This window comes from Vollenhovia emeryi, unplaced genomic scaffold (genome assembly GCF_000949405.1).
Source record: "Vollenhovia emeryi isolate VEMERY1.0 unplaced genomic scaffold, V.emery_V1.0 DF939128.1, whole genome shotgun sequence".
NCBI classification, from domain to species: Eukaryota; Metazoa; Arthropoda; class Insecta; order Hymenoptera; family Formicidae; genus Vollenhovia; species Vollenhovia emeryi.
In genome coordinates this window covers 2,575,214-2,591,589 of record NW_011967238.1, presented here as the reverse complement: position 1 = coordinate 2,591,589, position 16,376 = coordinate 2,575,214, and the positions used below count along the sequence as shown (strand labels likewise).

At 35.0% G+C, this 16,376-nt stretch overlaps 3 protein-coding genes across 7 annotated transcripts in view; 1 reads left to right on the top strand and 2 right to left on the bottom strand.

The window, feature by feature from the left end:
* Positions 1-175: 175 nt before the first annotated feature.
* On the bottom strand, positions 176-5,329 carry LOC105568657 (alpha-1,2-mannosyltransferase ALG9). The gene is made up of 12 exons (XM_012024491.1): positions 5,049-5,329; positions 4,392-4,530; positions 3,037-3,242; positions 2,838-2,951; positions 2,646-2,756; positions 2,269-2,551; positions 1,790-1,906; positions 1,383-1,596; positions 1,130-1,271; positions 841-970; positions 563-693; positions 176-468 (listed from the first exon to the last, which is right to left on the bottom strand). The coding sequence occupies exons 1-12, from the start codon at positions 5,126-5,128 to the stop codon at positions 330-332; spliced, it is 1,806 nt and encodes a 601-aa protein (XP_011879881.1). The 5' UTR covers positions 5,129-5,329; the 3' UTR covers positions 176-329.
* A 454-nt stretch (positions 5,330-5,783) lies between these two features.
* LOC105568655 (uncharacterized protein C11orf70 homolog) lies at positions 5,784-11,043 on the top strand. The gene is made up of 7 exons (XM_012024485.1): positions 5,784-5,987; positions 6,084-6,165; positions 6,441-6,510; positions 6,648-6,820; positions 6,965-7,137; positions 7,208-7,386; positions 9,817-11,043. The coding sequence occupies exons 1-7, from the start codon at positions 5,893-5,895 to the stop codon at positions 9,879-9,881; spliced, it is 837 nt and encodes a 278-aa protein (XP_011879875.1). The 5' UTR covers positions 5,784-5,892; the 3' UTR covers positions 9,882-11,043.
* The window catches only part of LOC105568656, an 11,758-nt gene continuing 2,953 nt past the window's right edge, over positions 7,572-16,376 (bottom strand). Inside the window, exons 1-13 of one of the 5 annotated variants that reach the window (XM_012024487.1) lie at positions 15,917-16,118; positions 14,819-15,308; positions 14,223-14,331; positions 13,541-13,691; positions 13,408-13,455; positions 13,027-13,211; positions 12,766-12,886; positions 12,168-12,690; positions 11,775-11,980; positions 11,450-11,687; positions 9,485-9,701; positions 9,242-9,414; positions 7,572-9,168 (exon numbers count right to left, since the gene is read on the bottom strand). In XM_012024487.1, the coding sequence (XP_011879877.1) occupies positions 9,070-9,168; positions 9,242-9,414; positions 9,485-9,701; positions 11,450-11,687; positions 11,775-11,980; positions 12,168-12,690; positions 12,766-12,886; positions 13,027-13,211; positions 13,408-13,455; positions 13,541-13,674 (1,944 nt within the window). In that variant the 5' untranslated portion in view covers positions 13,675-13,691; positions 14,223-14,331; positions 14,819-15,308; positions 15,917-16,118 and the 3' untranslated portion in view covers positions 7,572-9,069. Of the gene's footprint in view, positions 9,169-9,241; positions 9,415-9,484; positions 9,702-11,449; positions 11,688-11,774; positions 11,981-12,167; positions 12,691-12,765; positions 12,887-13,026; positions 13,212-13,407; positions 13,456-13,540; positions 13,692-13,928; positions 14,192-14,222; positions 14,332-14,818; positions 15,448-15,916; positions 16,119-16,376 lie in introns of those variants that run through there. The other 4 variants (XM_012024488.1, XM_012024486.1, XM_012024489.1 and 1 more) reach the window with 4 other exon arrangements.

The following is a 16,376-nucleotide window of genomic DNA, read 5'->3' as shown; positions in this document are numbered from 1 at the left end:
TATTGTACTTTCACAAAAAAAAGCGGTGAATTTAATAGTTGCGACGTTGCGCTCTTCCTCCGAATACTCTTTCACTGAACTTAAATTATTGAATCCTCTTACAAAACCAAAATGAATACGGGATGTGACAGCCAGAATTGGACCTAAGATTCATAAGTGAGTCAACTATGAGTCTATGAGTCAACCTCTCTTATACAGATTCACGTGTCGTCTCTGTATATACATTAATAAACATATGCGTCATTAAAATGATGTATAAAATAATAGATTTAATTTTTCTCACATCAAATCAACTGTATTAACTTGTGCCAGAATTCTCTGCCTTTTGCTTAAAACTTGGCATTCTTCTGCTTTGATGACAAAAGAATGGATTTAAACTTATTACTTTGTAATAAATTATATGAACCGTATGTACAAAACTTATAAGATACAAAGGGAATGTAAAAAGCTCTGAAGAATGGATGCGATCTGCAATGTAAATGATAGAATACATCAGACATTGAAGTAGATAACTCGTTATTTGTGGTCAGCATAGATAAGTTAATAAACATTTTGTACTTACTTTGATGCATCTAGAAATTTAGAAGATTTAACAATAGTAAAATGTTGACTTAAACGAGAATAATTCGGTTCTAGAGCTGTTTCAGTTTCTACATCCAGATCTAATAGAAAATGGCACTTATCTAGATTAAACTGAAAGCAGAAAACAGAATTGGTATTGCCTGTGTAATTTAGTTACAGGACTATTAGCTTACAGGATTTTAATTGCAATTTAATTATAATTACTTAAGCAACAGATAATATCGGTGCCCCTATGACCCGTATAAAATAGGTACTTACATAGCGCGATGGTTCTTCTCTATTCATATTGTTAAAATGCTCTTGAATTGTACTTGTTGCGTTTTCATGATCCAAGAAGGGTTGAGGTAATTGTCCTTTAAATTCTGATCTCAAGTATTGTAACTTCCAACTGAAAAATATTTGTATAGGAATAAGGTAGTTACATCAAATTGGGATATTACTTTATCGCATGTTTAAATCAGGGATCTGTTTGATGACACTTTACGTGTACACAGATAAGAATTTCTGGACTCGCAAAGTTCTGTTACGAATTAATTTTTCCACTCACTTGTTAGAAGGAAAGAAGAAACTGCCTGGGAAACGATGCCATTCTTTTCCAATACAAAAGTTTATATTAACGTCGCTAGGTACCTCGCCTTCCATTCCCAGTTTGTTAACTTCAGTCATCATTTCCATGGGAGCATAATATCCTAATGCATAATAATAATCTTTATTCTGATATCTAAGACCCATGCAATTCTTGAAGAGTGAAGAAGAGAGGCCCTATTATTTAAACAGAGGTAGTCCCTCGCGTATGATACCTTTATATATCGCCAATGATCTTGATAGTCCCAAGAGGCCACACGTTAGTATCGCCAGAACGGTAATATGCATAGTATATTGTAAATAGTGATAACTAATATGCGATGGATTAAATTTCGTTCTGACATAAAAGTATAACTTCTGCACGATATCCACGGCTATGGCGCCTGCCAAACAAATCATAGGGTACACTGGAAACAAGAACCGTTCCTCCTGTTGACACATTTATTTCGTCAATTCCTCTGCTTTTTATTTTATGGATCAATTTGTTAGATATCAGAGGCACATTTGAACAATCGAATACTGAGGAAAACTAAACAATTTTCAGCGTTCCTTGCAGAAATGCAATGTTCAAATGTATTCAGTTTTCTCTTGAAAGCACTGTTACTAATTATTTGGTACGTACTTTATGTGGCTGAAGGAAGAATACGAGTATCCACAGATATAAAGGAGCCAATGAATACCAGTAAGGAAGAGGTGAACGGTATCTTGGACGTGCCGGCACGATCAGCCACACTAAAACCTATTATTGTAGTTAAAACATTGCCAAAATATATCGCGCGTTATACAAGATATTGCAATCGTCGCGCACTTCTAGTTGATTCAATATAATGATCTATTAAGAATTGAATGACTTTGTTGAATAATTTCTGTAAAGATGCATATTTTAAGTCGTTGCCACCAATTAAAAAATTTTCTTTCTTAAGAAATTTCAAGTGTCGATAGTAAAAGAATTTATAAAAAAGTACATATAACAATATTTAGTCCGGCTTTGAAATTGAAAGAGAATCGTTCAAATTTCACCGGAAAATATGCAGTTTACAGAAAGTGCGCGACTTTTGAGGCATCTTGCACGTATCAAGTATAAACTATCAAAAGTCTTACTAGACCCAAGGGTGCGAGCAACGCGCCAATAAAGACGAAATTGAAATTTAAGAACCCATTGATGATGTAGTAACTGAACGGCTCAGTGCCATAAAGATTAGGTCCATGGCTGGAGAACACATTGTAGAATATGATGTTCAATGGCGCGACGACAAGTTTGCCGAAGTACAAGGAATCCACCCATACCATTGGTATCGCAATTACAACAGCAGATATAATGACCCACTTTATGAATTTGATCCAGCGTCGTTTATGTGTTAACATCTCAACGGCAATAGGAAGTCTGTAAAGTGAGACAAGAAAAATGAGTTTCCTTATTTCACTCCTTGTTACGATATATATCGTGCCAAAAGTATTCTGTTAGTGTAAAAAATTACCCGAGCAGCGCAGCAAATGGCCATCCAAGCAACGAAGAGATGGCGGTAGCAAAAATAGCCAATTCATATTGGCGAGCGTACCAGGCTGCAGTAGCAACAGTACTCAGATACCTGTGACAAATATGTAATGTACAGATGAATTGCTTATCGAGAGAGATGCGAATACATTTCTTATCTTGTAACTGTACCCACATCGAAAAGGACGATGGTAAAAATGCGGCACTGGAGATGTACATTCCTGAGCTGAGAATAAGGAACCCCAGTGTAAGTCTCGCCACGTGAATTCCGAATTCTCGACACACGTTCCTGGAAAACGTAAAGTGTTACACGCTGTGAAAAGTGACACATCGATCTCTGCTGTGCAGGTGTTAGCTTCAAAGGAAAGACGTACTTGTAAAAGTATACTTCGGACAATGTGCAACCCACAGACAGGAAGCATCGTGTGAAGTAGAAAACTAGTAGGGGATTTGGTTCCAATAGATAATGATAAACTTTTGCTGGTACCATGTGAATTAGTAGATACATATATGAACGTAAGGCATATTCAGGACTGTACTCCCACGTTTGCTGGCCCGTTCCGTAGAGCAAGTAATGACTCTGAGAAAGGACATAATGTAGATATAGTGAAATGCATTGCATCAAAGTATGTTATATCTATTAAAAGTATCAAAGAACGAAAGAACTTGTCGCGCTCTTATTGCCTCAAATAGTAAAATGTGTTGGAAACAGACTTTGCAAAAAAAAAAAAAATTATCACACCCCACATAGAAATTGGCATCCAGTAGATATTCATGAAACCTTCATAAGACATCTATCTCCATGGTGGAAATCAGATAGACATCTATTAGAGATCCATGAAATCTGTATATCTCCATGGACATCTATCTCTATAGTAGAAGTCAGATAAACGTCCATTAGAGATCTATGAGACTTCCATAGCTCCATGGATATCTATCTGTATAGTGGAAGTTAGACGGACGTCTATTAGAGATTTATGAAACTTCCATATCTTCATGGATATCTATATGGTAGAAGTCAAACAGACGTCCATCAGAGATCCATTAAGAGATCTCTAATGGATATGTATCTGATTTCCACGGTCAAGAGAGACCTCCATTCTATGGATATCTATCTCCATGGTGAAAGTCAGATAGACATCCATTTTAGATCCATTAAACCTCCATAGCTCCATGGATGTCTAACTCTATCAGATTACGGATTGATTGAGAGTGAGGTTGAATGAAAGTTTACTAATCGAAGCGACGTTTACTAATCTTAGACTTGTTGATTTTTATTGATCAAATTTCAATTTAAATGTCTCCGCTTTGCATACGTCCATTAGACCTCTATTAGACGTCTTTAAAGATATCCACTAGATGTTACACAGATCATTAATAGTCGGATGACCATCCGACATTCTGTGGATCATTAATAAAGGATACGCGGCACCTTGGTAGACGATTAACCGACAATCGATATCTTTAAAGACGCCTAATAGAGGTCCAATGGACGTATGCAAAGCGAAACTATAGACGTTTAGTGGCCTTTTATTGGATGTCTAATAGACATCTACTGCGCATTCCAAATCTCCACGACAAACGTCTAATGGACATCCATTAGAGGTTTTAGTTCTTTGTGGGATTGTCCACATTTCTTAAAGAAAAATCAGATGCAATATACGTAGCCATAAGTATAATATTTTCAAGTCTGTACTGCACTGGATTGAACTATATATTACAAACTCACTGGTTCCCAGTAATTGTATGTTTCATCACAGTCTGTTATGTGACACCATATAGCCGAGCAAAACCTTGCCAATAGTAGCAGTTTAAAAGCTGTATCATAGCTAGGATAAGCAAGTCCCATGTTGGAAGACTCGTCCGGCCTAAAACATCGCTTAATTATTTGCCGTCTGCTTCTCTTCACATTATATTCATATTTGAATATACATAACATGTCATGTTTCCTGGGACAGATCAGTTTTTAGAACAGATTTTAGAATGAATTTTAGAATAGGACCTTGCTTTCCGTATAAAACTCGCAAGATACAATTATTAAAGGAAATAACAGCGTAAATGCACACGACTCTTGCACATAATCGCTATTTGCAATATTCAATTAAAAATAGAGTACAAAGACATACGGAGTATAAGATCCTTCTTTTCTTTCAAGATTCAGGTATTTTGTATACTTTGAGTCGTGGAGATGAAATGTTTTGATATCGAATATATTGCAAAATTAATATATAAAATGTGTGAGCTCTAACAGCAGATGCTTTTGTCGCTCATTGCACATTTATTATTGCTCTAGCGATAACGACTGACAGGTCAGCTGGTCCCAGTTGACAAGCATTTCGTATGACAATTTATAAAATCTAAAGAGAGAGGAGAACGTTGTATGTACTTTGAGAATCTTCTTCCATTGATCTTTTTCAATTCTTTCTTTGACAAAACGAGCTGTCGTTGACGTTGGTTAGGTGCCATGATCCTCTCGCGATCCTTATTTTTTATCCATTCGGGTCACACATCACTGTCTGTAAACGCGCATCGATGTCAAAAATCAATACAGAGATGTAGACTCGAATCAGCCTGCGGCAATTAAAATCTTGCTCGTACGTCGGACATTCTGCGACTGGAGCAAACGACGTATGTGTGCACGCGTGTCTTCTTCGTGACAGGAAACGGATGGCAGACGCTCGTGGAGGGGAGGACCTCTGTCGCTGTGTCCATTTAATTTTGAATTTTTGCGGCAAACGCAGCGCTTGACCCATTGAATGTATATATAATTTATACAAATTATTTATACAAATCACTATTTTTCATGCGAATTATTCATTAAGTTTTGCATTTTAAATGAAGTTGGAAAATGTTTGAAATATTTTGAAGGAGTACCGAACAAAATTTTCTTCCCTAATCAAATTTTTTTTTAAATGTAGAGGAAAGTCCTCTATTATGAGATAGAATTCTAATATGAGATAGTAAACCTACTAACGTTTTTAACGTTTTTAACGTCCAAATTCAATCACAAATCTTTTTTCACAACGATTACACGTTCTAATAATCAATTTTCCACCAAACAGATTTCACTCCAAGGGGAATAAATTCATGGTGGAACCAACAGATGATGCCTAAAGTATTATTAATATTTACTTATTCATATATTACGTGCCTGCGAATGTCGGTATGCAAGCCACTCTAAACAAGTCACACACACGTGTTGTCTCCATGGAGATCGCAGGTGTGTAAAAATGGAGATTGATCCGAAATTCACGTTCGTGCCGTTGAATGAAAAAATCTACACCGGGATTAACGACAAAAATACGCAGGAATATCTGTGTAAATGGTGACATTGATATTTTAGTTAACACCATTCTTACAATGCACATAGATAATTCTCTAATTAACTCAATGAGTGGTATATTAAAAATCATGTTTTCAGGGGCATAAAGGGGAATTTTGTCATCCAGAATTTTTCATTCAACGAATCGTTCCAGCAGTATCATAAATATCAGCTCGCTAATGTAAGTTTTTACTCTCATAATGAGAATGAATATTGCTTCTTCGGTATTGTACAATGATCTTTAAATTTGAATAAATTTGCAATTTGGATCTTTCTTTAATCACGTCATCATTATAACGAGAAACAGACAGATATAAATATTACAGTAAATTTTTTGTTTCAGAAAAGATTTACATTTATTGATTTATCAGAGTAAAAACATGTAAAGAAACTTTGAAACCGTTCAATCAATTTTTATATAATTTGTATCCTTCACTAAAGTTCATAATTTTGTAGGCGTTTTTTAAAGATGATACTGTTGCAAAAGCACTGCTGTCCAAACAAGGCTGCGCCTGGGTAAAGCAAGGTATTGTAATATCTGCAATTTTTAGGAAATTTTTATTTATTCATAAGAAATTTCTCAAGTTTCGTAAAAATTTAAGAAATAGTTGTTCATGATTTACTATTTAGAATTTATTTGAATTTTTTAAAAATATTCGTTAGGTATACGAGCATCAAATGTGCAGGTAAAACAAGTGCCATGTTCAGTCTTAAATATGTCGTTCTTCAATAAACTGAAGGATCCGAATAACGGGATTGTGAATAATTCTGGGATGATCTGTAAAAGATATGATTTGCAAGTAGAAGATTTTCTGGTGTCTGACAATCTGCGTGGTGTAAGACATTTTCATCTGAAATTAACTGTGATTTTTTCACTTGCTTGCAATATTATTGTATATATTTTTGACACATATATGTTTTTGATACATGTATGTGTCAGATGTTCCTAATATGTCATTTCTAACTTCCATAATTTTCAGATGCTTCTGGATGAAGAGTCAGAAGAATACAATCTATATTCGGAAGACGAGAAACGTGAGTTTGCATTCCGAATTTTTCAAATGTTCGTTCTTGGTGGAACATTATGTCAGTACGAAGATGCACTGCAACCGTACCTCGATGTTACTAAAACTATCTATAAGGATGTCATAAGGTTAATATTTATTAAAATTTAGTGTAGCATAAGTTAAAAATATGGAAATTAAATATTATATTCCTTCTAGAGTTGAGAAACAGAATACTTCAAATGATTTGTTCGTAAGCACTTTAGTGTTAGAAATAGTAGCCAAGGATGGCAAAGACCAAGACTACTTTCCATCTGATTCCAGCAACAGGCAAAATATTGCATTTCTATTGATAGACGCTACTTCTCACGAAATCACGACTTTTATACATCAATATGGTGGGTACTGCCCTGCAGATTAAACCTGATATTATAGTATGTACTTTGTTCTCTTATATCATTCTAATTAATCGCTCTTCTCAGATATATTTTCTTCTATTTGGAGATTTTAATATATTCTTATTTAAATCTCATATATGTAAACTAAATTCATGATAACACATATCAATAATATATTCTTTGCGTTTCATATAAGATAATTTATTCAATTGCAAAACGAGCTTAAGTATATTTATCTCTGTATGCTCTTCCGTATAATTTAATTACATACAATTTTCTTATCGTATATAGAAAGAATTATTTAATTAAAATATTATCGTTTTACGCATGCACGTAATTTTTACACATATACGAATTACACAAGTCACTCCATTCATCATAAAAATGATAAAAAAGCTGTCATTAGATAGGATTCAATTTCATTTTTAATATTAAACCCAATCTATATTCCATCAAAAATTAAAACGATTCAAGTCTTTCTTCGATCACATAATTATCGCACATATTGACTAATTATTATTTTTTAAATCTTTTTAAATAAATAGTTTGTTGTAAAATACATCGACATTCACAGAAATTATGCGTATGTATGATCATATTACAGTCCACGAATATACAAATATATAAGTGCGTAACACTTGTGAAATTTGCATATAAAGATTACAAGAATCTGTTTTATTTAGAGACATTAAGTGTAAGTATACAGTAAATCACGATAGCAATCGCTCTATAAAATATTTATATTTTTAAAGCGTCTTGTTCTCGTGAATATTTTGTTTGAATAAGAATTAGCCCGTCCTTATGTGACTTAGATATGACTAGCATACATATTTAGTTTATGTGTTATCATACAGATCTTATAATAAAAGATATCTTATAAGTAATATTTCCTAAATGTTAATTACTGTATTCTGTTTGTATGCGTTACGAGCCTTTTATTTTTACAGTTTACAATATAGGTAGAATCACCCTCCCCATACTATCGTTATTATCTGCACAATATTGTTTTCATTGTGAAAAAAAATAAAATAAAATAGATAATTCAATATAATTTCTAAAAAAAATATATTTGAAAAATTTGGAACTATTACAATTTCAATTAGTATTACAATATGTTGGCACACATGGATTATTTCCAAACAAAAATTTGGAAATGCATACGTTAATGCATCTTACAGAGTTTCTAAATAACTCGAAAATTATAACTAATCGCCGAAGATTATTATTTACATGTTATATGTATACATCATTATTATGCATTATAATCTTGGGCGATATCATGCAAAAGTAACAATTTATTGATATCTTTTGCATATATGCAAAACACGTAAAGTATCTTGCATTCTAGAATTAACACGCCGTTTGCCTGTATAATTGCTACTGTGATAAAAATGAGAACTCTTACAATTAGAAGTGATATGTATCATATGATATTTCTCCAAAAGTATGTTTCACCGGTAAATTCAGCGGTAAATTAAAATCGGCAAATAATTCGATCAATTAAGATAAATATAAAACCAGTCTAGTATGTGCAGCTTTGTATAGCAAAAATGAAAAGGATATTAATCACAGCACCTTTGTTTAAAATTAAATAACGTCCCTACAATCGAGAGTTCTTTTGATTGATGTTTCGATGCTGTCCCTGTGTGGACAACGTTGAAAATTATGCTACGTAAGCGTCATCTATTCCTTGCAATAACAATATTTGCGTAAATGAAACAGCGAGTTTTCCACACACCTCGCCTGAGACCCGTACATATTAATTCTACTAACATCGGAGATCTGTAACAAGACAACGACATCGTTTGTCATAAAATACTTGTCTCCCTCAGTCAAATCGTTTTCTTTAACTTACCTTAGTATGGAAAGTGTTCTTCGCAAGATCCTGAATAATGCTAACTTCGAACAACGCGTTACCCGGTACCGTTCTTACTTTCAATTGATAAATTTCAGTCGTTACTTTGGTTTTGGCACTGAAATCACCTATAAAGCCGTCTTGATCTCCGGATTTTCGGAAATTAAGTAAACCTGAAATAGCACGGGCATTAAGTTTGTTCATAAATAATATGATAAATGATACATTTTGCATATATCGTACCTTTAGTGGGTATGAGCTTAGCAGCCCACAAAATCTCGTCCAAGTGCAGTATCGCGCATATATTGTGATGCTCTTCCGTGTAACCATTCAGAAATTGAACAAAGTAGTTGGCAGCCGCCACAACATTAGTATCATCAATTGAGACTTCTTTCCACCCGAGGCATGCACACCAATGCGGCTCTATAAACGCATCTGCGCATGTTCTATCTAGAGGCACCTGTATAAAGAGTATCGCATTAGTTTAACTTTTTTTCTCACGCACTTAAGAATGCGCGCAGAAAGTTGCAAATTTCTTAATTATATCGTTACAGTTTATTTGCTATTTCTAACAGGAGTTGGAGATCGCGCTTTGCTAATCGTAAAGTGGGGAAGGATATCTCGGAGTAAAAAGGAGTGATTCAATCGACAGGCGAATGATAACGAAGTATAGAGTAGTGGGGATATCTATGTGAATGTACATTTCTTTCACCAGTATTACTCAGAGCTCGTGGCGTACCACAAGTGATACGTTCCGCGGCCTATCTGTTTCTCAAGTTTTACCCAAAGTTCTCGAAATTCTTTCTCGGGACAATTACTTGAGATAAAAATTGTATCTGTGCATGACTTTGCGATGGACATGTGTTTGTACATTAATTTGTTTACTGTGTTTTTTTTTTCATGGAGATACTTGGTCCGCTAATCTTTCATATTGTCGAATCCAAGAAAATTTAAGTGATTGGTTCCTGATAATTTATCTATTTCTGAAACATCTTAGTCGAATCATCAGTCCATTATTTCACATTGAAAAGGACTTTTTCGAAAAGATTCGACTACTCGATAAAACGTTAGCTTAATGATGACTAATGAGTCCAGATAAAGTGTTTCGTGCTTACGTCAGTTCTAAAAAAAGTATCAAATGGTATTTGTCGTGCCTTATTTGTTTTCATAAAAGGATTTAATTGTTTACAATATCGTAATAAAATAAAAGTTATGTATCTTTGTTGATAACTTTTTTTTTAATTGTAATCTTTTTTTCATGCAGAATTTTATTCATATATAGCTTCAGATTTGATTACTTTCGAGATTAAAAAATTCAATTGACCTCGATATGTATATGCATAATGTTTTACTTCGGGAATCATTTGTAAGTATCTGTAAAATATTCTTGGAGTCGTATTGCGTGTCACGAATTACTGTTATTAGAACATTAGGTAGTACACATTCTTGCGTGACATTCATGAGTCAGTCAACGTTTCGCGTTGTAATTAAAGTTACAACAATTACTTAAAAGAACTACTACATAATAAGGACTAATTTATTAGTCTGTTTTTATTAGTATTAGTCTGTTGCATTATAAGAATTACTTGCATCACAAGAATTACTAGTTATCCGAATATTATAAACTTGATAAAAAATTTGGGTTTATTCAAAAAACGTTAAAAAATCCCTTTGTTTTATAAAATAAGCATATAATTTTATATTACAGTTTTAAAAAAACAGATGTTGACATCTTATCCCAAATTCGTAAGAATTAAACATGTTGCTACGAATAATAATAAGATTCAATCTTAATTCCAATATTTCCAATTTTAGTAAAGAACGCATTTAGTTATAACGCATTTAAATTAAACTATTTATTAACAACTGTAATGAACATGCAGTTATGTGTTTAACAAATGATTAACATTGGTATTATTTTATTGAATTTAATCGGATATATGGTCTGTTCTTTACAGCTGACCTTACTGCACCAATTCAGAGTTTATCTGTTTTCCTACACATTAGAAGAAGAAAGATAAACTCGAAACTGGTGCAGCCACTGAGCTATAAAGAACAGACCCATAAAGTACATACAATAATGATTTTTATTCTTGTTGCAAATAAAGATAAAATGCCACATTTGGCGAGTTCTCTTTCATGCTTGTGGCACTATTATTAGAACCTAACGAAATAAAGTCGGTGTATTAATTTTTGGCATTAACTTACCTTGTCAAACAAACTGATAGCTCTTTGACGACGATCTCCATCTTTTGGTGTATCAAAGTTAAGTATATTCTCCAACGTCTTGTGTATGTCAAATGGTGTTGTCAAGTATTGTGTGTTGTATACAAAGTTTGCGTATGCTTGTGGATAGGCTTGCTTGAACCAGGGTGGAAAAGTGAAGGAGAAAAACGGCAGTCTTTCCTCTTGTTTGCCTTGCAAAGTGTTACGAATATCTGCGAACCTGTAAAACAGAAATAATGCTTGCGTGTGAATGAAGTGAAAAGATACAGATCGTTAAATACCATTTACATATAAGAGACATTCAAACCTGTGTCCATGATCGCTCATCAAAATTAATATAGTATTGTTTAAGTGCCCAAGATCGTGAAGATCTTTTACCCAAGAATACAAATCGTCATCCACCACTCCGATATCGTTATAAGAGTCGTGGGAAAGCTCTCCATGAAATCCAAACGCGAATTTTGGCTGCTTTTTATGTGCATTGAATATCGTTTTTATGTAATTCATCATCACCTACATAAATACATATCCCTCGATGATTACAAGAACAAATGAAGACTTAACAAAGATAAATTGAGGAGAAATTGATCTAATAACATGTAGCCTTATCGAGTTTAAATTGTTATTTAACACAAATCGATTTTGGAGATGTCTCTTTTTTTTATCTTATCAGTAAATTCATATTGCACTTAATACGCACCATGTGGCGTGAAGTACCAGCTATACAGTATTTATTATATGATTTGAAGTATGAAGAGGCGGCTAGGTAATAGGTGCGCATATAGTGGTGAGTCGGTTGCTTGTCAAATCCCTTCAGGCGATAAGTAAACGTCCCGATGTGCGGTACATCTTCCATAAAGCCTGTTATGTATCCGTGTTCCTCGTATTTATTCCATATCATTGGATATACGTTAACGTAATTTGCTTTTTGAATTCGTTTCCGCGTTTCCGGTAATTCAAGCTCAATCTTGCCAGTTAAAATTGGAATAAGCGCCTGCGGAGTGCCATCCCCCACGATGTTGTATCCCTCTAACACCAGAGCGTCCAGTTGTTTGATGAAACTATATGTCTTAGGCAGCTTGCGAATAAACGTGTTTCGTGACAGCGAATCGAAGCCAAACATAAGCACGTTTAATTTCATGCCTGTACTTGGTACGTTCTCCCAATTGTGCTTCTGCTTGATATACGGGTCGTATTTTACACCAGCGAGTGTACTGTGCCACCTAAACATATTCACTACCATTAGGACAACAGTTTTAGGCTACGTTTCTTGAAAGTAAATGAGCAAATTAACTAACACATCTCCACTCTTCGACTTGCAGTTGACGTCTGCAAAATCGCTCTCTCTCAGAATGTAGAAATCATCAGCTTCTATACCGTCCAATAACTTTGTATTGTAATCATCTGTTCTGATAATTTCTGAAAAATATAACAGTACGGAATCACTATAAACAGAATAATATTAAATAATTGTAATAATCTCGTGTTAATTAACGAAAATCATTGCGAGAATACTTTATTCACGTAACAAGTCTTTAGGGAATATTATTTTAACTTACCACTGAAGATGCATCTTATTTGTCCGTGCTTCGCCTTCGCTTTATTAGTAATAACAAGCCTTGAATTTTCCACTATAACCCAGTCTTCTGGTCCACAAGATAAGGGTGGCACGTCATGTATAAACTTCATTATTTCCGGACTAGAGATATTTAACTGAGGTAACTTGCAAGCAACAATGCCGTCTCTGTACAGTTAATAAAAAAATGGTCAATATATAAATAAATAAATAATCGGAATTATATATATATATATATAAAACACATGTAAAGTGTGATGACCGCTCTGCTTCTTTCTTAACAGAATCTATGTCGAGTACAAAATATTAATTGGAATGTTGCGTGCAATTGTGTGAGCTCACTTGTTGAAGGGAGAATACGTACCTCACATAAGACTGCTCTGACTCTTTGATCAATTGTGATATATACATTCTGAAAGTATTTAAAGTTTACAGATTGTACAAATGTACATGAACATCTTTGGCACTGAAGTAAGAACATGAAAAATATCACTCACAATTTGTTTAAATTTGACATGTCAGACTCATTAAATCCTAACTCTATTCGTATCACTTGTACGACGCAAAATAGGAGTGCTATAGATAGTCCTGCTATTATGCAGCGACGAAAATGACACGCCGTAACCCTCATGTTTGTTCACTTTATCTCTGTAAAGTATAAAACGTCATCAGCTTTAGATCAATTAGGACTGAATAAGTACAAATGTGTGCAATATAATTCTCTATTGTGCACGAATTTTATTTCTCGTCTATTCGGAAGCGCGGGCATTGCTTTTGTCGTTCTGTGGAATATATATATTATGAAAGAATTACAAAGTTAAAATAAAACATCTATGATATGTCAGAATGAATTGGTAAAGCGCAGTTTATTTTTTCATAATTTACTTGGAAAGCGACGTAATGCGATTGGGAGAATTAATGTACATCACTCAGTCTAAACAAGTTAACAAAGTTATTTAGTGCTAAAGACATATTTTCTTACATGTGAAAATATATAATTGTTACTATAAGAATGACATTGATACCAACTCAAGCTGACATACGAGACTGACATCAAAGAGCACTGCTGTGCTGTTGGCTACTGTACGAGGCGGATGTCGGCGTTTGCTTATCATAATATACGACATATACGTGATAATGATGTGATGTATTGCTACTAAATATCACAGGTGTAGATACCGAGAATATTTTTCTTCTGCCGCTAATTTCAATACTGCCGCTTATCCTGCTGAACTCCGAAGTCCGATAATATTATCCTGGGCGCTCTTTTAAACTGCATCGATATCGCCTGTAATACGCATATATTTTTGAAATGAGATATGGCATGTGTTTTGTGCATAACATGTATTTTCTATATCGTAATATCGCTCATTATGCTACCACTTTGCATCTAAGTCTCTTAATGCAAGATCTTTTATCTGTCCCAGCCTCAATTTCGACGAGAGAGAATTGAATTAACACTTGTGCAATGATTCGATAAGGTTCATAGTTCACATGTTTCTTGATAATGTAACGTCGGAGATAAACTTAACACTTGCATTAGTTTTATATCAAGTAACAAATGAATTGACAGTTTGTTTAGTATCACAAGCCACTTGTAAGAATTGTGTATTGTATAAATATTGTATAAATATTTAAGTGGACAAAGAATGACTGTCAGGAGCGACGTCGAGTGACTCAAATTATAATATCCAGAACTCCAAGCACGCACAGTACAATTATTGGTGGGTGAGCCATACACGTGTGTTGCAAGGTAAAATTTAACGAGGCACTACCTTCGCATTATAACTGACGACAAGTGATTCCGACAGTTGCACTGACAACAATTCCGGCGTTAATTAGTAACGTTCGGTTTACAACGGACAAACGGTAGCTTGGCGATTGAACGCATGGCACGATAAATGGCAACAGCGGCACGATGGACTTTTTCTCGTCGAGAGAGACGATTGGACGACCTCACGCATGCACACGCACGTCCCCTAAGCACGCACAATCCTCCCCGAAGTAACGCTCCATCGCGTGCCAAGATGCAACGTAACGTTGGGAACGACTCGTCTTTTTCCTTTTCTCTCTCTCTCGTCTTTTCTTCCGTTTGCACAATTGCGAGAATCTCTAGGAGGTCCAGCGAAGCGTGTTGCAACTTATCAGCATCCCGGTATCGTCGTTGTCGCGGCTCATCGTGATGCTTTCAATATCCCGGACGTACGCGGACTCATCGTCTCCTCGCGAAAATCGGAGTTACACTCCGTTCTCGAGACGAAACACCTGTGAGAGAGAGAGAGAGATGCTCGGTCGGTTGGATCTCCGCATGCGGGCACGCATACATGGCGCGCGCACGTGTCCATGCGTGCGCGTGTGGGTAAGGGTATAGTGAAGTGTGTTAACGCTGTTCGGGATGGTCCTGTCTCAGGGGACGCTTCGTGAGTTTTCTCGGAAAAGAAATTTTTCAGTGTCCTCTTTAATTTCCTTTTTAATTAATCCAATTTTCATTTCAATTTCAATTTTCCAAGTAATCTTATTTAATAGATTTAATTTAACAGATATTCAGCAGGTACTAATCTTTTATTTTCATTCGATAGAAAACTTGGTGGGATATATTAAATAAAGTTAACAAATTGAAGTTGTTTGAGTATTATACTTTTGTATTAAATATATGCAAATACATACATATATATATATTTTTTTTTATAGCAAAATAGTTTTCTATCAAACTTTGCATAAAATAAAATCTGAAAATCTTTGAGGAAGAAGGTAGAAAATTTCTCTCCTAGTTAAATTGTTTTTAATTTAATATATTAAAAAGTAATTGGTGAAGAATTGAGAAAAATTGTGAAATTGAAAATAAGAACCGCAATGCAGTTGAATTAACATACGTTCTTTCCATACGACGGCTGAATCGATACGATTGATCTTAATACGAACAGGAAGGCGTATGCTTCTCACAAACGTTACGGGAAAATTTGACCGTCGAACGTAAATCAGATGTTGGAGACACAATTATCCCGTCCGATCGTACGAAAGATCCTCTCGCGTCTCGACAGCTGCATACTGCGAGCGACAACACATCGAAAGTCGGGCACGATCGATGGATGACCGCGACGTCATCCGACTGAAGTTCAATCTTTCCAAGAGTACGAGGGCAAATTTTCTCTGTCGAGTTGCGTGTACAGCGTGTTTTCCTTCCGTTTCACAAGCGTTTCACAGAAGGAAGTACACGCACCGGCATAAATGCTGTCCCTATCCTTGTGAGGTGCACGCACACAACTACAGGGACTCTAGTTGTGTGCGTGCACCTCACAAGGATAGGGACAGCATTTATGCCGGTGCGTGTAC

Excerpts from the sequence above, each read along its gene's own strand:
- LOC105568657 (XM_012024491.1), bottom strand. The coding sequence starts at position 5,128 with ATGGCACCTAACCAACGTCAACGACAGCTCGTTTTGTCAAAGAAAGAA. Across the intron at positions 2,952-3,036 it reads TCCGAAGTATACTTTTACAA|GAACGTGTGTCGAGAATTCG; the intron begins GTACGTCTTTCC and ends TACGTTTTCCAG. Across the intron at positions 1,597-1,789 it reads TCTTCCTTCAGCCACATAAA|GAGGAACGGTTCTTGTTTCC; the intron begins GTACGTACCAAA and ends ATGTGTCAACAG.
- LOC105568655 (XM_012024485.1), top strand. The coding sequence starts at position 5,893 with ATGGAGATTGATCCGAAATTCACGTTCGTGCCGTTGAATGAAAAAATC. Across the intron at positions 5,988-6,083 it reads CAGGAATATCTGTGTAAATG|GGGCATAAAGGGGAATTTTG; the intron begins GTGACATTGATA and ends TCATGTTTTCAG. Across the intron at positions 6,511-6,647 it reads CTGCGCCTGGGTAAAGCAAG|GTATACGAGCATCAAATGTG; the intron begins GTATTGTAATAT and ends AATATTCGTTAG.